At 37.3% G+C, this 24001-nt stretch overlaps 1 protein-coding gene across 1 annotated transcript; it reads left to right on the forward strand.

The window, feature by feature from the left end:
* Positions 1-7274: 7274 nt before the first annotated feature.
* Positions 7275-24001, forward strand: tkta (transketolase a; the record flags this gene model as incomplete). Its single annotated transcript, XM_081357439.1, has 14 exons — positions 7275-7381; positions 8806-8923; positions 9847-9960; positions 10198-10295; positions 11573-11764; positions 12511-12629; positions 13603-13799; positions 14363-14527; positions 16360-16516; positions 17607-17737; positions 18129-18212; positions 18324-18417; positions 20786-20908; positions 23814-24001. The coding sequence occupies 14 exons, from the start codon at positions 7275-7277 to the stop codon at positions 23999-24001; spliced, it is 1887 nt and encodes a 628-aa protein (XP_081213565.1).

The following is a 24001-nucleotide window of genomic DNA, read 5'->3' on the forward strand; positions in this document are numbered from 1 at the left end:
TCCCCATAAAACATGGAAACCGTGTGTGTGTGTGGTGTGTTTCTTGAAGTGAGAAAAGATGTGGAGAGCCTTTAGAGTCACTTTTTGAGCAATGTTGCCGAGCGATGTTGCTTGAGCACTTTCCCATTGAGAATGAGCTACACATTTCTATCTGGATACTTTAGATCGGTCGTGGGCCCTGTGTCTCTCCTGGTTGCCCGTTGACAGCAACATTGCTCAAAGAGTTGCCCAGTGTATCACCACCTTTAGGTTCTCTCACTCTCTCTCTATGCCTGTCTCTGTTTCATGCATCTATTTGCTTCTAGTATTTATATGTCCATTATTTCTCATTAGTTAAATCCCTTCCTTTCATTTCTGTGTATTTTCCTCTTGATGTAACTTTGCACAGAATAACACACTAGTAAATGTGTCTGCCCGATCAGGCTGTGCACGCGATGCTTCCACCTATTGGCTGTAATCTGAGTGATTGACAGCTGTAGAGAACTGAGAGCTGACCACCCCTCCCCCTTGGGTGCTGAGGCTAAGTGCTGTGTCGCTGTAGCAACTCAGAGTGACTTATGGGTAATCGAGTGAGCACCAAGGAGCTGACTTATCCCTCAAGGAGCATCTGGCATTAAAACAAGTCTATCTCACATAGGCTGCTTGTGTTTGTGAATCGCACAAAACTTTGCAAAAAATATCTTGGTCTTGGTCACATTTCACCCAAGAAAAGAAATGTGGGGTTCCACTTTAGGTCTACTACTTTCATTTAATTTCTTATAAATTAAGCACACTTCCATCTCAGTTGTCATTAAGGTATAATACAAAAAAAAAAAAACATTCTGATGATTAAAAAATATTTAATTTATTTTACATGGTAATTTATGACGATTTAAGTAAAATAATAAATATTAAATAGTATATATTTTATATTTAATAAATAAGAGAATATTGTTTTTAATATATATATATATATAATTATTATTATTAATAATAATAAATATTGTATTATAAAATATAATGCAAATATAATATTATAAATACATACACATACACACAAACGTGTGTGTGTATATATATATATATATATATATATATATATATGATATGTTATGTATGTATGTATGTATGTTATGTATGTTATTAATTTGATTTTAGGGGTGAAAGGCAGACTTGTTCTTGTGAGATTTTCCAATGTGTGTCGAGTCACTTAAAAACATTCATACACGACTGTATACTTGCTTTCAGTCTGTTTGACTCTATAAAGCTTACAGACACATTTGTATGTGTTGGAGCATGTGAATATTAGCATCTATGTCAGCAGGGTGGTGTTATTTAATATATCCCAAGGATTTTTCCTGGCGTTGATTCAGGGCAGCTAACACCTCGGTCTCCCAGAGCGCATTGTGTGTTAAGTTATGATTTTAACTGTTGTTGTAGTCTGCGCCATTTCCTGCCAAAGAAAGTAAAAATAGAAACAGTCATGCACCCTGAATGTACATTCCCTTCAGGAGGTGAGGGACCACGGGCTGCCCTGATTGGCTGAATTGTGTCACATGGGCATGGGTTCTCAGGCTAGGATTGGGTCACACATTTTGGAGCAGTTTGATGACAAGTGCTTCTGACTGGGATGGAAAGCCCAGAGGAGATACTGCTTACTCAGAGATAGAGAGAGAGAATGGAAGAGGGAAAAAGGGACAGCGGAGTGGGCGGAGACTAGCGTTATGACATCAAAACAGCTTTCTGAGAATTGATATTGCACACGATTTAAGCTGAGCATTTCATAGCCTATACCTGTGACTTTTGTGGACTGCAAAACAGAAACCATTTTGCTTTTGTTTTATGATTGTATAAACTCATTATTATGTGATCTAGAAACCTATATTAGCTGAAAACTGAAGTGTATTAAATGTGTGTATTTGATGTGCTTTTTTATTTTCAGAATGACGTTTTGGGTAACAATAATTAATTATGTTAAAATTATGTTTTAATTTTATTGATAAAATACCATATAGATAAAAAGAGCTCTTTGCAAAAAGGCTCTTTGCAAAACACAATTTTTACATTTTATAAATGGGATTACATTATACATAAACCTTTTGGAACAAACTAAAAACAAAAAAGTGCTGAAAACTTTTATGAAAAATTTAATTCTGGCAGCTAATGTTGTTAAACATGTGACTATGTAGTGCCTCTTGTTAATAAGAAATGTTGCACAGTGGAAACATATTTGAAAATGGGATCAGCCATTGATGACTTTAAAGGGACAGTTCACCCAGAAATGAAAATCCTATCATCATTTACTCAGTCTAAAGTTGTTCCAAACCTGTATGAGTTTCTTTCTTCTGTTGAACACAAAAGAAGATATTTTGAAGAATGTTGGTAACAGTTGAAGGTAGCATTGACTTACATAGGAAGAAAATACTATGGAAGTCAATGGCTACTGTCAACTGTCTGGTTACCAACATTCTTCAAAATATCTTCTTTTGTGTTCAACAGAAGAAAGAAACTCATACAGGTTTAAAACAACTTGAGGGTGAGTAAATGATGACATAATTTTGAGTGAACTACATCTTTAAAGTGCCCCATTATGCATTTTCAGATATTACCTTTCATGTTGTGTGTAATATTGTAAATTTAAGAGGTCTGCAAAGTATCAAAGATCAATGTGCAAGATGAATGGAGTTATTGCTTCCCAAAAGAAAACCGATTTTGAACTGCCTGAAACGAGTAATTTCAGTCTTACTTCCTGGTCGAACCTACATAGGTTTGAAACAAATTTGCATAATGCCAGCCTGGTCTTCATTGGCTGCCAGCGAACAACGTCCACTTTGACCCTCAAACACTGTTGTAGCCGAGACTGGAAGAGTTTGGTTTGTGTTGTCGAAAAGACGCTGTTTTCTGCGATGTAGAAGCAAATTCACTTTGCTGAACTTCCAGAGGATGAGGATATGGTAATAGCTGTAAGCAGTAGACCAATCACAACAGACTGGGCCATCTGACCAATCAGAGCAGAGTATAGGCTCTCCGAAAGGATGCATGTAAACAGATTGTAGGAGACAAAATAGGGACCTTTAAAATAATAGAATAGGAGCACTTTAAATTTTGTTCTGTTCACCATATAAGTTTAAGTTTAGCATATTGTATGGACAATATGCTAATTTAGCGAGTTGTATGGACTTTTTAATAAATTTTTTTCTCCCATCCTTTCTGATACTTGAAAACTCCATTCCCCATTCATTTTAATTTTTACACAAAAGTATGAATATAAACGAATACTGAGATGGTTCTGAGATGAAATAGTCTATGATCATTACAGTATGGATGCTAACATTCTTCCATACCTTCCCCCAAGACATTCTAGTCCTTGTCTAATTGTGAGTGACAGCGATGCAGTAAAATGACATCACAGCGTTCAATCCAACACGTGGCATCAGATGGCAGAATCCGACACGTGACATAACTGGTCAACCTAAGCATGACATTGCAGAGAGGCGGACGAGTCGTGCTCATTGTGCAAACACTGCCAGCTGTGTTGATTCATGCCAAATGTGTGCGTTATACAGACACCACATGATATCATCAGCTAATTTCAGAATCTGTATTACTACATATGGCTATAATTGTATTACTCGAAACATGCGATTGTATGGGAAAGTTCTCCAAAGTGCGACAAATAACTTTTTTCAAGATTCAAACATAAAGAATTTTGGTTGAAATGCATATTTATATAAAAAAATCATGTAAATTTATAAAGTGCGTGACATTTTTTTTAATTACTTATTTGCAGTTAAGATTGCCCTGTGATTGTGTAATTCACAGGGCAATCTTAACTGATTAATTTATTCACTTTTTTTAAAAATGAATAAATGCTTTTAGCCTCTTAACATCCTTGATGTGTCATTACAGGTGAACAGGTCATGTGAGTGATTCCTTCGGAGTGATCACGGGTGAGTCTGACTGCAGTAGATGTGAAAGATATGAATAAAAGGTTATTTCAGCCAGCGCACATACCTGTATTTACATCCTGTTTTCGGTCAAAGTCCATTGTAATTGATTGTCGAGTTCACGCGCATTGGTTTAGTACCTATATGATCATGCGCGTGAACTCAACAATCGATTACTATGGACTTTGACCGAAAACAGGATGTAAATACAGGTATGAGCGCTGGCTAAATAAATATCATTTTTATCCATATATTTCACATGTACTGCAGTCAGATTCACCGCGTTCACTCCGAAGGAATCACTCACATGACCTGTGCACTTGTAATGACACATCAAGGATGTTAAGAGGCTAAAACAAAGCAGGTTTAAAACTTGCCCCATTGAAGTCAACAGGGTGCAAATTTTAAAAAGAGGATAACTCGGTGTAGGCAACACCGATTTTTGTCGTTGTTCTCTGTATTGACAGCACTCCAAATGTACAAAAAAATGAGCTCAATGTTAAAATTGACCGGAGTTCTCCTTTAATGTTCCAGTTTGAGTTTATGGTGCAGTGGCGTCCTCTAGTGGTTATATTAAGAAACAACAGGAGTTTGTTGCAAGTAGGAATCGACCTTATTCAGAGGCTGTGATGGATAGACTTGTCGTGTTTTCAATGGCATTGCTGTAAAAATGGTGTATAAACCTCCCAGATCACTTGTAATTTTCCAGAGTTTATGTTGTCTGGAGTTTTTTTTCTTTTTTTGTCTACTGAAATTTCTTGGAAAGATATTTTTACAGTTTCGTCAGCAGAACAATCCAAAAACACATTAAATTACAGTACAACCACTGAAGAGATGTATGTTTATCACTTTCATTCCCGTTAAAAATCAAAGATGGCACTGCTGTGAAGAAGGTCTGTAGTGTTTTCTGACACTACTAGACTAGACAGAGAATGAACAACATTGACAGCCATGACAGTATTGTTCTACCTTAAAAAACATTGTATTTACGAATATGGTAATTATAGATATATACCATGCAAGTAATACAATCATTTTACCATGGTGTTATCACTTTTTTTTAAAACTAAATTAAATTAAAATAAATTAATATTTACATCATTACCTAAAAGTCCAGTGTTTATTTTTAAATGCTAATTTGCATAATTTACTTACTATGCATAGTTACACACACACACACACACACACACACACACACACACACACACACACACACACACACACACACACACACATTTATTCATATATATCATTTTTGTTTTTTTGTTTTCTGCATTTATTTCTAATTCTGGACTCTTAGATTGCAGATTATATTTGTGTTTGTACAAAAACTCTTTCCCTCAAAACTTATAAAAAATGTTCCCCAACAGAAATGATGAGCGTTTTCTCCTCCCCGTCTAATATGAGTCAGTGGATTATTCTAGATTGTACCATGTAACAGCTGCAGATGGAAGGATCTCTAATCCCTGAGCAGAGCCGCAACAGCCATTTGACATCCATTAGACATGCTGTATCACACACATAGACAGGGTAGTAGATGTCCTCCCTCTCTCTCTCTCTCTCTCTCTCTCTCTCTCTCTCTCTCTCTCTCTCTCTCTCTCTCTCTCTCTCTCTCTCTCTCTCTCTCTCTCCCCCAACCCATCCCACTCTTTTTTCCATTGCAATTTCTCCAAATTCCACCAGATGGCAATACAATTCTTCTACATTCATCTTATTTCATTTTTTTAAATGAATAGACTAATAGACTTATTTAGCAATAATCAGCATTGAACAATTCATTTACCAACATATTAAGAACTACACATGTTTCTCTATCACCAACTTAAGAGAACAACATCTGTCCAATAGAAACCAGCCTCTGCACATTTACAGTGATGATATATTATGCATCTTTTTAGCTGACAGCAACTTATACAGATATAAATAATTAAACCTTTGGAAAACCAAATGTTTAAAGTTTAATTAAGTGCACACTTTTTATTTCACATGATTTTAGAGTTATATGTTAAAATAAAAAAGTATGCTATATAAAATATATATATAAAAAAACTTTTTTGCAAACAGTGATGAAGTAAAGTGAACTGCAGCCAGAAATTATTGCTCGTGCTCGCTTCGCACTCGTGCACGCACGCGTAACATACAGGCTACGAGAATTGCTCTTTCGGCATTATACTGGACATTGTATTCGTTTAATGTGTCAAACTCTATTTTTTTTATTTATTTTTTTACACAGTCTATGGTCAAAACGGGGGCTCGAGTCGGGAGCGCGCTTAAACGTCAAATCCTTTTGATTTTCCCGGCAAAAACGTCGCGAGTGCTTAAAAATCAATCTACTGACTTTATATTGGTCTCGTTTTTTTAAGTTTCTTTGCAAGCTGTTCACAATAAAAATCGGTTAAAACATGAATATATTTACATATTAGAACATTTAACAGAAACAGTAGATATAAGATTATGAATGAAAGATAATAGCCTATCATAAATCACACTTCACGTTTAGGTTTCATTTGTTAACTTTAGTTAATTACATTTGTTAACATGAACTAACAATCAGTAGCATTTATTAATCTTGGATAATGCAAATTTCAACATTTACTAATATTTTTTGTTAAAATCAAAAGTTGCATTTGTTGTTATCCGTTAATGCATTTTGAACTAACATGAACAAACAAAGAATTGTATTTTTAACTACAAATGATTAATAAATGCTGTAAATAGATTGATAATTGATAGCTAATTTTAGCTAATGCATTTAACTAACATTTACAAATGAGACCTTACTGTAAATTGTTACTTGAAAAAATCATAAAAAAAACAACAACAAAAACTAAAAGTACATAAAACCAATCTGCATGTATTTTAATAATCCTAGTTGAGGATATAAATTATTTTATATATTTGACTAAGTTATGGGCACAATTTGATCCCTAAACCATAGCTAATTAAACCCAAACACGCACACACACACATCCTTTAAAATCTCAATAGACTCAGGCTTTAATCTTGTAATGAGTTTAGATCCAGCAGTCAAAAGTCATAATGAGGGATTCCACCTCTCTCTCTCTCTCTCTCTCTCTCTCTCTCTCTCTCTCTCTCTCTCTCTCTCTCTCTCTCTCTCTCTCTCTCTCTCTCTCTCTCTTCTCGGCACACACCCACTTTCTCTGTCACAGCCAATGCCCATTGCCTCCCGACCTGTGTTGCACACTATAAAGTGTGTGTATGTGCACTGGCATAAAGCAGCCTCCCTCTCCTCTCCTCCTTCTTTTTCTATCTCTCACAGACACGCAACCAGTGCTCTCCTCAACCTCATTCTCTCCTTTCATTCTGTGGTGCTATTAGGCTGAACCCATGGAGGACTACCACAAACCAGACCAGCAGACCGTGCAGGCGCTGAGAAACATTGCCAACCGCCTCCGAATCAACTCTATCAAAGCCACCACCGCAGTGGGCAACGGGTAAGAGTTGGCACACTTTCTGCAAATACCTGCATGTTTTTTTAATGTGACTTATTTGAACAGACAGACAGACAGACAGATAGATAGATAGATAGATAGATAGATAGATAGATAGATAGATAGATAGATAGATAGACAGACAGACAGACAGACAGACAGACAGACAGACAGACAGACAGACAGACAGACAGACAGACAGACAGACAGACAGACAGACAGACAGACAGACAGATAGATAGATAGATAGACTGTTGAGTGTAAGCAAACACACTCTTGCATGCACACCCTTATGCAAGACATAATCTTTGTCCTCAAACCTAAGAAGACAGATGGTGAGATGATGCTGTTAAAAAAAGGACAAATTAAATTTTATTCTGGATTTTTTAGTTTTTTCTGTTTATTTGTAGTAAAATGTGCATTGCTGCGTATTTAAAGTGAGCTTAAAAATGCAATTTATTGAACTATTTTACTTTATTTTACCAGTTTTTAACAGCAACTATGGGGTCAATTTTATTATTATTATTAATAATATTTTTTTACAGCAATGCAATTGCAGCTAGTTCTTTTCAATTTGGGACAATTAAAAGGGTTGTTTTATGGAATACACATGTAATCAACTTTTGCAATGTTTGAGAACAATACTAAATATCGAATCTAATAATAGTAATTTTATTTTACATCGCTATTTAATGAAGTCTTCTTTTGTAATTTATTTTGGTAAGAATGTGTAATGCTTCATTGAAGAATCTATTTTGCATTTTAGTTTGGCTCATTTTCTGTATTCCATCTGCTTTTTCACTCTTAGGAAGATAAATCATCTTTAATAAAAATTAAATTAAAATGATGGTTTTGAAATGGAAACAAAAACTTGATTCATTTTTAAGTTTATAAGACGGGTGCATGAAGATGATCATTGTTTTTCATGACCGTTGTTTCATACACATGTTCTTTCCTCTGTTTTCTAATGCTACTGCTGAGCTGTTATGTAAATTGCCGCATGAATCCAACTGGCGCAGTAATTCATATCTGAGCATAACATTAAATTGCATTTTAAAACACCACTTTGACAGGTGAAGATTTGATCTGATGCCGAGTCTGTTTCACAGCATGTGGTTTTTAGTGCTGTCTCGGACCTAATCTTGAAGCAGATGGGTGTTAGTGGGTGGTATGATTGCTCAAAGCTTTAGATTATGCCATAAGTGTGGTGCCGGTGGGGCATCCTGGATTAAACATCACCTTTGGCATCCTTTTGGATAGAAAGTCACTAATTGTCTTATTCAAACCCGACAAGCTCAATTATTTTTATTTTTATAATTTTTTTGTGTGTGTATGTGTGTGTGTGAGAAAATTATTTTAAGTGAATGTTATATGAAACTACCTTTACCTATCCTAACCTTCAAAATCTTTCCCATTTCATTGGCCAGGCATCCAACATCATGCTGCAGTGTGGCAGAGATCATGTCTGTGCTTTTCTTCCACACTATGAAGTACAGGCCAGATGACCCCAGGAACCCCAATAATGACCGCTTTATCTTGTCCAAGGTGAGGTTACAAGAGAAGAGACTCAGCTAACTGGGATTATTCAAGTGTCAGGTTTGATATTTCAAGTTTAAACCAAGATGACAGTAAGTCAGGAGAATTACATTATTTGGTGCTACATATCCCTATAAAAAGTACTGTGCCAGTATTATGGTACAGTGATGGTAAAACCATCGCACTTTGAAATAGTGCTACTGAATTATTAACATATCTATATGCAAATGGAATTTTACATTATACTCCAAGGTACATTGACGAATACCACGGTATTATAATTATATGACAAAAATACACATTGATCTTATTAGCCTTACCAAAATTCAGCTATAATAAATATAACTAATTGTACTATGAGTTCCATGAAAATTTGTGAAAAAGTAGATATAATAAGCCTATTATATAATATATAATAAAAATATGAATAATGTAAATAATATAATATAATATAAAAAAATATAATATATAATAATATGATAATACAGGGCTATACTAAATATGTTTATCAGTTTTTAAACAGTTTTTTAAAGTTGGTTTTTAATTGTTGGATAATTGCATAATAGTAGTGGTAATATAAATTAAATTAAATATACAAATATATAATACTAAAATCAATGTAATATAATAAAATAATACAGGGCTATGTTAAATATGTTTATCAGCGTTCAAACAGTTTTTTTTAAATGAAGTAATTTTTTGATAATTGCATAATGGTGGTAATATAAATAATATAAAATAACATAAATAATAAAATCCCAAAAAACAATGTAATATAATAATAATATAATAATACAGTCCCATGCTAAATATGTTTATCAGCTCTTAAACAGTTTTTAAAAAATTGTTAAGTAATTGTTTGATAATTGCATAATGGTGGTATTGTGGTTAATTCATAGATTTGATTATTTTATTTTTTTTGTCGTCCACAGGGTCATGCGGCTCCTATTCTCTACTCTGTGTGGGTGGAGATCGGCTTCCTGAAAGAGTCTGAGCTCATGAGCATGTGTCAGGTCGACTCAACTCTGGAGGGACACCCCACACCCGTGAGTAACACACACACTCATCTAAGATCAGATGCTCTTCTTTAACATATTCAATCAAAATTATATGAAATTTGCCTGCTCTCAGAGCAGAAAATATTCAGGAGCACCGTGAGAAATATTGTAGTTCATTAGATCATAAATGATTGTTCAGGTTAAACTGGCTGCAAACGCATGATTAACCAATGAGCTGTTATTTGATGTAACATCCAAATGAGTGTGTGAGTGTGTGTTTGACAGAAGCAGCAGTTTGTGGATGTGGCCACAGGCTCTCTGGGACAGGGGCTGGGTGTAGCCTGTGGAATGGCCTATTCAGCAAAATACTTTGACAAATCCAGGTAAGAATGTTATCCATAAACCCACACGTTAATGATAACTGCATATTTTAGCTCTACAGTAAAAGAAACAGCTTTATAGCTTGCGATTCATGCAAACTCGAAATTACTTGATCTATTTTACAGGGGGCCCTTTTTCAAAGTCTTGATTTAGTTTGTAAAAAAAATGTGTTGTGATTGGTCAACCGCTTCGAGCGTGTTTCGGGAAATGCCACGCCCATTATCATAACCGCGATTTTCAACATACTACTAAAGCAACTCAACCAGGCCTCACCGTTTTTTTGAGAATGCTTTGGTCGGGAATTATTTAAATGAGGAATATTTAGAAGAAAACTACAATCGAGGCGTTTCGGGGAGTTCAGAAACACTGATATAGAGAATACCTCCTTTTGGAGTGAATTTGTGCTTTGTTACTTTGCAGACCTTTTCCATGCTCAAACAGCAACATCACACACTGAAGAATGTTGAAAAAAGCTAAACAGATTTAAAAAATACCCTAGTGCTAAGATGCTTAAACCATAAATATAATATGCAAAGATGCAGAAAATGTATTTACCAGAATTGTTTGTATGTCCGTGTGGGAGTGTGCTGCCGATTTGAAGGGTGTGGAGTTTTCCTGTCAAGCTGTGCTTTCACGATTCTTCTGCTCTAATAATCAAAGCCCCAGCGGCCATCACCCGGTTATTTTTATATCTTGGATAGAATTCAATATAGGCATAAGCACACAAATTATTCCCAAATTGAAACCTAATTTTTGTGCAGTCCTTTCTTTGGCTAGCTCTCTATTTATAATGCATTGTGAAAGCCAATGAATAAATAATCTGTGTATGTACATATGTTGCTGTGCAGAGAGCAATTTTTCTCAAATCCCAGCTGATTTCTAATCCATTGAACCTATCTCTTCTCATTCATGTAAGATCTGGCGTGACAGGAATGTGTCAGGTGGTATTAAGAAGGGCGGCGGTGATGAGGTGTAAGGGTCGGAAAGACTTTATAATGCTTCTCATATGCTCACCAAGGCTGCATTTATCTGGTCAAGAATACAGTGAAAACAGTAATATTTTGAAATATTATTACAATTTAAAAGAACTGAATATATTTTAAAATGTAAGTTATTCCTGTGATCAAAGCTGAATTTTCAGCATCATTACTCCAGTCTTTAGCGTCACGTAATCCTTCAGAAATCATACTAATATGCTGATATGATGCTCAAGAAACATTTCTTCTTATTATTGCATTGTCTGCACAAAGTGCAATAAATGTAATTGACTCTTTTGCAGTTATCACGTGTACTGTCTGCTGGGAGATGGAGAAATGTCGGAAGGGGCTGTATGGGAGGCCATGTCCTTCGCTTCCTACTACCAGCTGGATAATCTGTTGGCCATACTGGACATCAACCGTCTGGGCCAGAGCGACCCGGCACCACTGCAGCACCATGTGGAGAAGTACCAGAGACGCTGTGAGGCCTTTGGGTAGGTTGGATGGAGATTGTTAAAGGCATGGGCTGGGAGCCAAAACTTTGTAGGTTCAAACCCCAGAAAGGGTACCTCAAGTTGCTCCAGGAGGGTTTGGATAAAAGTGTCTGGTAAATGACATACTGTATGGGTGAATTTTGAAAAACAAGTCAAGAACATGTTATATTTCAATTCCAAATAAAAATGAATTATAATTATTTAAAAGGATAGGTCACCCTAAAATGAAAATTAAGTCGTCATTTACTCACCCTGGTGTTGTTCTAATGCCGTACGCCCTTCTTTCTTTTATGGACTACAAAAGGAGTATTTTTTATAAAAATGTCCTGCTCGCGATCGTCCATGTAATGGCGAGGAGCATCAAGCTTTTAAAAAAAGATGCAAAAGTATCACAGAATGATCCCATACGAAACGTGTCGAATATTGCAAGTGTTCTCGGGGAATACGATAAAGAAGAAGTTAATAAAAGAAGTTTTATTTAGATAGCGCCTTTCCGTAGCTCAAGGTCGCTTTACATTTTACATTACAATACATTTATTTAGTCATTTACATTTATCCAAAATACATGTTAAATAGATATGTTTTCAGCTGAGTCTTGAATGTAGCCACAGATGAGATATTACAAAGTGTAAGGGGTAGTGAATTCCATAATTTAGGAGGATTAACACTAAATATACATATTTTTATATGTGAGTGTTTGTGAAGTATATAGCCATCAATCAATTAGTTTTTTGGTGTGTTTTCAGGTGGCATGCCATCATTGTGGACGGCCACAGTGTGGAGGAGCTGTGTAAAGCCATGAGCCAACCACGCCACCAGCCCACGGCCATCATCGCCAAGACCATCAAGGGCAAAGGCATTCCTGGTATATTTATACCTATAACATCCTAATCTGTAAAGACTGATAGAACTATTCCTGGGCTTTTCCTGGGTCATCCACACACACAGTACAAAGTACCCTACCCATGTAAACTGCAAGCCCAGTATTGATAATAAGTCCAAAATATGCAATATTAACTAAAAAAAAAATCACTGTCAGGACTAAAAAATACATAAAACAAAGTGCTTAGAACTATTTTATATTTAAAAATCTGTAAATGTACAGTACATACATGTTAAGTCACCGAGTACCGGATTTTATGATGGACAACAAATACATTTCTCATTACATATCTATAATTTGCATTTACACTCCAAGACTTAATGCACAGATCATTTGAGATACAGTATAAGATTGTTTTGTTCCGTCCATTGCTATGGTTATCACTGTCAATCAGTTTAAATACGGCTGTCAATCCAGAAACTTTGCAATGTGTACTTAGCAGCATTAAAAAAAAATGTTTTATTATATGCAGAAAGTGAGCAAGCTGTCAATCACAACGCGAGGTACACAAAGCTGCACTCGTGAAAACTCCCGTTATAATCAATGAAGCTGTGCAATGAATCTCTTATTAGCATCGTGTTTATACTTTGTTGGTTATAATGAAAGGATTGGCGCGCGTGCAGAACTCGCGCTGAACACACATGACTAACTTAAACACATCTGATTGGCCATTGCATTCACACGCTCAACAGATAGGCCTATGTCTGTTATTGGTTACACTGCTCAATGCTGCAAAAACACATCGTAAACAGAAACATTTGGCGCTCTTCACAGAGTGCTTGCTCTCATGGAAGCATTTTAAAGGCTGTCAGCGGGTAACGGTACTGCAGAACAGCAGGTATCGTCACATTAAATAAATATTTGGCCGGACAAAGATTCATTTTGGCAGCCGCCAAAATATTTTCAATGCAGGAAAAACCCTGTATTCTTTGATAAAAAACTTTGTTGTCTTCAGTGGCAGAAGATAAGATGGGATGGCATGGCAAGGTCCTGTCAAAGGACATGGCAGAGAGCGTCATGAGAGACATCCAGAGCCGCATCCTAAACAGTAACAAGCGCATGTACCCAACCTCACCCATTGAAGATGCTCCACCCGTGAGCCTGCGCAATGTCCGCATGCCCAGCGCTCCCAACTACAAGCCTGGAGAGAAGGTGAGAGGTCAAGGCACAAAAAAGATGGACTGATGGTTAGATGGATGATATATACAGTGCGTGTATAATTATTATGCAAGTCAATATTCTGATCTTTTTTTAAAAACACATTTTACCAATTCCAAAGCACGTCAAACTTAATAACTATTCATTTTGAATAATAATTTATAAGTGATAATTGTTAACGAGGGCTGGAAGTGAAAAACGCCTTAGGTGTGCAGGTTTTATTTTACAGAAAAAATGGGCCAAAAAGTATATTTAACTTGCACTCGCAATTTCTACAGTATTAATTAATAATTTTTGACATTCCAGTGTGAGTTAAATCTATGTTTTGGTCCAATAATTGCTTAATAATTATGCATTTTTGTCTGCATAAAAGGCTTTCTTTTTCGTTAATAATTAAATATCACTTATACATTTTTATATACTAAATTAATAGTAGTTATTAAGATTGATGTGATTTGGAATTGTTAAAATGTGCTTAGACTTGAATAATCATTATGCAGGCACTGTAAGCATAATTATCATGGTCTAGCTCTCTTCACCGTGTTTTTTCCCGACAGATTGCCACCTGCAAGGCATATGGGATGGCCTTGGCCAAACTGGGACGTTACAACGAGAGAGTGGTGGCTATGGATGTCGACACCAAAAATTTCACCTATTCTGAAATCTTTAAAAATGAGCATCCCAACCGCTTTATTGAGTGCTACAGCGCAGAGCAGAACATGGTAGGAAACTATCAAGTATTATCACTAAAATATCTGAAAGATCCAAAATTTCTATAGTCAGGTAGCAGCGATTTCAATTCTTATCTTTTTTTCACCTTTCTTCTGCACATGCAGCCAAGTTTGATTGAAAGCCCATTTTGCCAGCCCGTAGTACCCCTTTAATTTCTACATTTTAGCACCCTTGACAGTTTTGAGACCCAAATCAAAGGTCTTCACATTTGGAAGAGCTCAGTGAACGAAACACCCCTAAACACTCCCTAGATTGTTCTGGGTAAAGTAGAGCTGTGGGATTGGCCACGTAAAATGCCCCTCAAAGCACCAAAGTCGCTGGTTTGTTGAATAATACATGCGCTCTATCCATAATGCAGCAGTGAAGATGTGACCCACTTACGCTCCATTTTGCACGCGTCCTGCTGCAGTGCCTTTCCCCGAGAAGCCATGCAGAAAACCTGCACCGCCTTCATCTCAGAAGCACATTCTTTAGGATCTGTGCTGTAAGCCAAAATATTTCTGCTTTGTCTCTACAGTCATTGTTCCCTTGGTACGTGTGGTAGGTAAAATGTAGGTCACTCATTTGTGATTTCTAGTTTTGGGAAGCGATCGTAATGGACGTGATAACAATCTGAATACTAATTAAATGGTCAGAGTTCATATCTGCTCCACACAGTTAACCAATCAGAGGCAATACTGACACCAATTAGAGGACATATATTAATAGATGTTAGTGTGCATACTGATGAGGGAGTCATGTGCACTACTGTCTGTCAAAAAGAAAATATGAATTGATTTTGATAGCTAAATGCAAATGTTATAATAGAGTGGCTTCAAAAAGTATTTGGACTCTTAAGCCACTTTTTAAATGTAGAATATGTGACCCTGGACCACAAAACCAGTCACATGGGTCAATTTTTTTTTATTTATACATCATCTGAAAGCTGAATAAATATGTTTTCCATTGATGTATGGTTTGTTAGGATAGGACAATATATTGCCGATATACAACTATTTGAAAATCTGGAATCTGAGGGTGCAAAAAAATCGAAACATTGAGAAAATCGCCTTTAAAGTTGTCCATTTATGTTGGCGATTGTGCTGCATTCACTCACAAAAATAAATGTTTTATATATTTACAGCAGGAAATTTACAAAATATCTTCATGGAACATGATCTTTAATATCCTAATGATTTTTGGCATAAAAGAAAAATAGATTTTTACCCATACAATGTATTGTTGGCTATTGCCACAAATATACCCTTGCTACTTGTGACTGGTTTTGTGATCCAGGGTCACATATATACATATGCTGTATATAGCCTTACTGTGGCTTAGGCTCGCATGGAGTGGATTTGAGACAGGAAACAGGAAATGATAGCGAGTGTGTGTGAGCTGCATGTTGGTAATTCCTCTTATATGAAGGATAAAATGGAGTTCCTGTTTAGCAGATTCCATGTGTCTCTTCTCTAGTATATTACAACCTACAAAATATTGAGGGGGTATTGGCTATTAAACTATTTATGTCTGATGCATCTGCCTGTGTAGTACCAAATGTCATGCCTTTTGGTTTGGATATGCTCTTGTGTATCATTTCTTTCAAAAAAATTCAAAATAAAGTGGTTCTAGTATACAGTAGATTTTTGCTGTGCTTGGGTTTGTAAATGGCTACTATATACTTGCTAAGATGTTGTGAGTGGGGTTTGCTAGGGTTTTCTAGGTGGTTTCTAGGGTGTTGCTAGGTTGCTCTTATACCGGCCCACATTAAAAAGTCCGATCAGTTCGGAATGTTGCGAGATCAGGATCAAAATGTTTTCACACCATTATCCATCGCTCACAGGTCAGTGTTGCCACAGGCTGTGCCGCACGTGAGCGAAACATCGTGTTCGCCAGCAGCCTGGCCACTTTCTTCACCCGCGCCTATGACCAGCTCCGCATGGCCGCCATCTCAGACAGCAACATAAACCTCTGCGGCTCCCACTGTGGCCTGTCTGTCGGTAAGAAGTGCCTTCTTTTGTTTCACAGGCCACAATCAAAGCCCCACCCCTTTTTCAGTGGCCTTGGTTCCGGAAGTATTTTTTCCATTCATTTTACCCATAGGGATTTAAAAAAAAAAAAAGAGTTTGTTAAAGAGTTATAAGCCGTGAACCAAACTAACCAGCTGTAAGCTGAATCACAACATTGCAAACTTTTATTTAAAGCAAGGCATTATTTGAAAATGTGCCAAAAAGACAAGACTATGTACTTAATGGCTTTACTGAGGGGAAGAACTACAATCCCATGAAGCACTGGGAATGACTAAATCAAATTAAACTGTTCATTTCAAATTGTTGATTATATCTATATAAACAATATATTTAATATGCAAAATTATATATATAAAAATATTTAAGTATTTTGAACTCGATTACATCATTTGTGGTACTTAATGGGAGAGGGCGTTGCTTACTCTGACTCTCTGATTGATGGAATTCTGTGTACAGCATCATGGGTAATGTAGTTTTCCACCACAAATTCAGCTGTTAAACACGATTATTTTAAAAATAAGTTAAAATAACACAGGCTGAAGGCAAACAAAAGCATATTTTATCATTCAAAACATAACTTAAGAACTCACAGCAGGGCTGTCTTTAAAGATATTTAAGTTATTGTTAAAAATATTGTTGAATTTTTACTTCCGGAACCTGACTGTCGCACTCTATTCTCCTCTCTCACACACTGCAGCTGTGACTCTTAACTATGATGTTTTTGAATAGATTTGTGAGCAATTCACCCCTCCTTTTCCTAAAGCTGTCTTTCTAATGTGTGTTTTGTTCTCCTGGTTGTCTGGAGGTGGTGCGACTCTTAGCACAACCCCTTCTCCCTCTCTCCCTCCCCCTGTGTATCTCGGAGGCTGTCTCCGGGTGACCAGGCATCCCCTCCGTTAGCACAGGTACACTGCATGCCACTCCGTCTGTCTGTACACCTGCCTGACTGCTCGACTGTCACATGTGTGTGCACCTGCCTCACATATCTGATGTACAAATGCTGTTCAGTCTTAATTAACAGTGCCAGTGTGTGGCTGATGTGTGTGTGTGTGTGCTTCAGGACAGGACGGACCGGCCCACATGGGACTGGAGGACATGGCTATTTTTAGAGCCATCCCCACTGCCACCATTTTCTACCCCAGTGATGCCATGTCAACTGAAAAGGCTGTGGAGCTTGCAGCCAACACTAAGGTTGGCATGTTATATCTGCTGTTATGAGTGGTCGATAACTGATGCTGGTACACAATACTTAAAATTCAAACAAAATATTTGAACACAGAAAATGTACAGTACATTATCTATTGATAAGGATGTTGGTATATTCAGATTTGAATTGAAAATACTTTTTAAATTCCAATTTAATGTATGAATTTCTATTCAATTAGATAGATAGATAGATAGATAGATAGATAGATAGATAGATAGATAGATAGATAGATAGATAGATAGATAGATAGATAGATAGATAGATAGATAGATAGATAGATTTCAACTCATGAATAGAAAGGGAGACTATTCTAATTATAATCCTATTGAAAACTGTAAGAAAAAGTATTTATTTTTAGTTTATTTCGTACTTTAGGGTGTTTGCTACATCAGGACCACTCGTCCAGAGACTGCAATCATTTACAACAGCAACGAGGACTTCCATGTTGGCCAAGCCAAGGTAACGCCTCTCCCTTTATTAACAATTGATATTTAAAATATGTTGTTTTGGCACATTTTACCACTTGCATATTATGATAATGTGCCATAAATGTATAAATGACCTGACCAGGTGGTGTGCCAGAGTAAGGAAGATCAGGTTACAGTGATCGGAGCTGGAATGACCCTCCATGAAGCTCTGGCTGCAGCTGAGCTCCTCAAGAAAGGTAAAATCCTGCACAAAAATAAAATAAAAAAGTAATAAAAATTTGGCCAGTACTGTATATCTTCGACATGAATAAGAATTTGTTCCCTCGTTTTAGTTAAATCGTGGCCCAGAGTTAATAATTCACTCCCACGATGTATTAATCTGTTCCCTTGTTTTAGTAAATCATTGAACTAATTCATTCCCTCTTTTAGATTTAAAGCAGCACTCAGTAGCTTTGGGATTTCTTCGCTGTATTCTCGCTTTTTGCTCGCAGGTTTCTCTCTAGAGCTCCCCCCACAGCTTCGGAATAGATATTTGACAACACTGTTGTAAAAACTCGAGAGGCTATAGATCAACGACATCAAAGCAGATGGAACATTCTTTAAAACGTCTTCTTCATTCGGGTTCGGACAGCGTGAGGGAGCGCAATAATGACAGTATTTGAGCAGATTTATTTTGGCCGTAAAACAATTGTTTACATCGCGAGACCTGATATCACAGCGGCCCGCCGGCTCAAAGCAATATTATCTGCCTGCAGAGCCGGAGGCTGCATTTTCAGGACCCCACTTCTAGGACCGCATTTCTAGGACCCTAGTTTTTTGTGACAGCGCCACCTACCGAATTAGAGGACCGCAGTCTCAGGAACGCATTTCCAGGACCCTAGTTGTGCCAGGCAGTATTTCCACCCACCCAGTTTTAACTACATTAGAGTTTTACAGTTTTATTACACCCAAATACTACTTTATTTATTGCAATTAAACCTGGTTCCTAGGAATGTTGAGAAATTATTGGGTCTAGCATAATATAATAACTCAAGTAAAATAAACAAGGAATCATGTTATAGTCTTTTCAGTCACTAGATCGACCACATTTTCAAGTATAGAGGGAAGACAAGGATGACTCTGGGGGTAGATTGTGTATATTTTACAAAATAAATTATCACACCTCAACTTGAACACACTAAATATTTTACAAAATAATATATAACAACTGAACTTGCACACACAAAATATTTTACAAAATAATATATAACTGAACTTGCACGCACAAAATATTTTACAAAATAATATATAATAACTGAACTTGAACACACACAAAAACAAATTTGTTCATGATGTGGACCACAAACAGAACTTCATGGACAACATCATCACTGACTCCTAAGAGAGAGAGAGAGAGAGAGAAAGAGAAGTTAATTAAATAAGGAACATTTAGTTGAACATGTTCTACTCTTTAATTTTTTTTTCTTAGTTACCAAAAAGTGCACACATATCAATTCATAATACTATTATTGCATACTGTTCAAAGATTAAAAAAAAAAAAAAAAGGTTTTGATGTTGTGGGAACAAAGGTTCTAGAAACACTCATGTCAATAAAGCCCATCTCAATTGAGAAATCTGAATAGAAATAACATTGACACGACTTTTTTTCTGACCATATATATATATATATATATATATATATATATATATATATATATATATATATATATATATATACACACACACACATTTAGCCTACATATGTATTTAATATTTGAGGCACACATTATAAAACCATGTTAAAATGAAGAGACGCATGTAGACGCATACTATAACATGTATTGTGGGTAACGTTAAACAGGCTGACTGTGAGCACGTGACAGTGAAAACATTAAGATTATTTTAACTGAATTAAAATGGAAGAACAATGAGTAATTAACAAGCTTTCAGAACGAACATGCTACAGTTTTATTGTGCTGTCAATAAGTCAACACAGGCTTATCACGCAACAGTTCCGTTAAATGAACGTGCTAACAATTCATTTTCAAGCATTAGAGGCTAAATACTATGGCTATGCATTCAAGACTATTTATTTAGCAAATCACCATCACGTTTGCTACGTGCATTTAAAGTTAAAGTTAACTTTCCAATTAAATGCATCGCAATTGTAGAAATTTATTCGCATTTGATACTCACACTCTGATTGTCATCCATCTTCGCTGGTCCTCTAATTCGGTAGGTGGCGCTGTCACTAAAAACCTAGGGTCCTAGAAATGCGGTCCTAAAAGTGGGGTCCTGAAAATGCAGCCTCCGGCTCTGCAGGCAGACCCTACTCGCTCAAAGTTGCAAGTGCGTATTTTCCGCTCACGGGCACCAGGGGGGTGCGAAACGACCACCATTCAACCCGAAATAAGTAATATAACCATTCCAATGACTCCGAAGCTGTTCAGTTAAGGTAAAAAAAGTTACTTAGTTCACCTTTAACTAAAACAAGGGAACAAATTCTTAATTGTTTTCCCACATGTCATGTGTGGGGCTCCTTTTATTGATGTTGTTGCTATGCGAACTTAATATAGACTCTTCACCTGATGTGTGCTGTGTGTGTGTCACCCCCCCCCCCCCCAGAGAAAATTTACATCAGAGTGATCGATCCATTTACAATCAAACCCCTGGATGCCAAAACCATCATCGACCATGTGCGCGTCACCAGGGGTCGTGTCATCACGGTTGAGGACCACTATTATGAAGGTGGGTTTCGAGCTTAGAGCACATTATCCCTTGTCTCAAGCACACATTTCAGCATGGCTAAACATCCAAGCGCCGTTAACGGCACGTCCAGCCGAGGAGGGTCGAGTCGCTCTGTGAGGCCTTGAGGGAGGTTGTGGCAGTGTGCAATTGGCTGGCTGGAAGAAACGTGATGTGTTAGACAATTGTCATTGGATTGGGGAGCGTGAGGCTTTGTGTTGTTATAATCGGTAGATTTTTTGGATTTTTTTTTTTTGTGGGGGGGTGGGGGCCGTGTCTCATTCTGTTTATTCAGGGGGAAAAAAGACTCAGAGAAGCGGAGGGCTGTCAGGTCTCCTTAAGCAAACGTACGCCTGCTGGGCATGTTGTGACCTAGATAACACAGACAGCCCTGGACCTGGCATTACTGCCTGCGTGCCAGAGGAGGAGAGAGAGAGAGAGAGAGAGAGAGAGAGAGAGAGAGAGAGAGAGAGAGAGAGAGAGAGAGAGAGAGAGAGAGAGAGAGAGAGAGAGAGAGAGAGAGAGAGAGAGAGAGAGAGAGAGAGAGAGAGAGAGAGAGAGAGAGAGAGAGAGAGAGAGAGAGAGAGAGAGTTAGAGAGAGAGTTAGAGAGAGAGAGAGAGAGTTTAATATCCAAAATCATTCTGAAAGCAAACATCCCCAAAGGGAGAGAAAGAGGATAGAGATGGACAGAGAGAACATGTGAATGCAGCAAGGTTGAAAGCAGGGGCATGCGGGGATGAAGAGATTTAGATAGTCTATTAAGGCATAATGTCTGATATCTGAACATAACATCTGAATTTTTCAAACTGTGACCTTTATGCACAGGCAGAGCCGATCCTGACCTCCTGTGGCCCTTAGCAAAATTCTGTTAAGGGGCCGTCCTACCTGACCCATGAACCATGTAAACCATTTGCCATTGCCACACAACAGTCACACCTGACCAGTGTTGCCAACTTAGTGCCTTTGTCGCTATTTTTAGCGACTTTTCAGACCCCTTTAGTGACATTTTTTCAAAAAAGCGACTAGCGACAAATCTAGCTACTTTTTGGACAAACCTCAGTAACCTCCAAATGTTGCCAGCACAGTCCTGCGAGCGCGAGGTTTGCTTTCTCCTTGCCGTCACACACCTCTCTCTGTGTCTACCCTGTTCGGTGAATGGCTGAGAGAGGAGCAGCAGCACGGCAGCTGACAGACGTGAATGAGCAGTGTTGTTTCCATGGACTTATCACTTGTCTTTTGTTTTATATTTAAAGAATTTAGTTTGACCATTTTATTTTCCTTTCTTTTCTTGTGCTTATCACTTGTAATACTATCACAGTGCTAAATCACCCAGTTTCCGAACTCTCTCAGTTCAGATAATTTTACACATATAAAAAAAAGTCATTCAATAGCTACTCGTTCTATTGTCTGACAAAAAAAATATAGTAAATGAGAACAGCTTTATACAGTATGTGAGCATGATTTTAGGCAGAACGCAAGTACGCCGCGATGACGTCATGAATATGCTAATTGATGATGTATGATGTCATCTAGTGACATTTAGCAAGTTTTAGGGGAGGCGTTAGCTACTTTCCTTTGAAAATAGTTGGCAACAGTGCACCTGACACCCCAGTGCTCCCACTCCTTTAACTAGTGCTAATGAAAATGTAATTCCTGATATCACAAATAGACATTGTTACTAGAAAAAGTACATTCTTAATATCAAGAATTTACATTTTAAATTGTATACATTTAATTATTGATATCAAAAATGCATCCTGTGAATGAATAAAAGCTAAAATGGCTTGTCATAGCATGTCACTGTGTTTTAAATGATAAAAGCAATACTTGATAGGCCTACTTGATGGTTATTATTTACTGAGGGATGTGCATCCATATTGACCAGTATGTCCAGCCAATCAACATTTTAAATGCAATATAGCCTATAAATCAATAGTCAATGTCAATACATTGCTTTCCATCTTGCTTTATTGCAGAGTTGTAACTAAACTGACTTGAGGACTAGATAACCCTTGTCTTGTTTTAAAAGTATGTGCGCAGCGCCTATAATGAGGAGTGCCATCACGACCAAAATATGCACTGCCCAGCTGGGTTAGACAGACTAGAGAGAGATGCACATCAACTTAACTTTACTGTTCTTTGCTGACATCAAACTTGGAGAGGAGAGAACACAAGTCTGCCTGATTGCTGTTCCTGCAATTCACTCATGGTGTTTTTTCCCCTCTCTTTTCGTGACCAGAAGGATAGTTCCGCTTAATTTTCTCATCAATATTGTAAACTTTGATTGACGTGCTTTGGCACGAGGAGAAGGCGGGGCCTTGAGTAATTTGCGGGGCCCTACGCAACTTATGTAGTGTGTGTATAGGGCTGATCGGCTCTGTGCACAGGTGAATTCTAATTTAAAAAATTGTCTATTTTGCTTGTTTTGGTTGATTGTCAGCTGGCAGCCAGTTAAACCAGCATAAACCAGATAAGACCAAAAAAACACCATAGGCTCTCAATTCAGCAGGGATACATTAAATTGACAGAAAGTGACAGTGAAGGCATTTATAATGATTTGTTCTTTTGAACTTTCTATTCATCAAAGAATCCTGTAGAAAACCAAGCTTTCCATAAACATATTTTTAACATAGATTTTAACAAGTTTGTTGAGCACCAAATCAGCATACAAGAATGATATATGAGGTATGAGATGAGGACTTGTTACATGATACAAGAAATGATATTGCATAAAATTCTTAGTCCCAACTTGTAATTTTGTTTTTCTCGTAATTGCAACAATTCTGACATCACAAAGACAAAACATGATTTCCCAAGACATCAATGATGTCATTTTCTGTCAGAAAATAGGGTAATTTTGTATGGTATTTGTGTGGCTTCTCATGTTTACATGCTGTAATTGCACAGGTGGCCTGGGGGAGGCGGTGTGCTCCGCTATCGTGAATGAGCCTGGTTTCACTCTCCAGCGTCTGGGTGTCGCCCACGTTCCCCGCAGCGGCAAAATGCCCGACCTGCTCAAAATCTACGGCATTGACCGCGACTCCATCGCACAGATGGTCAGGAAGATGCTCAGCAGCTCGGCCAACGCCAAGTGA

This window comes from Scardinius erythrophthalmus (genome assembly GCF_964197995.2).
Source record: "Scardinius erythrophthalmus genome assembly, chromosome: 25".
NCBI lineage: Eukaryota > Metazoa > Chordata > Actinopteri > Cypriniformes > Leuciscidae > Scardinius > Scardinius erythrophthalmus.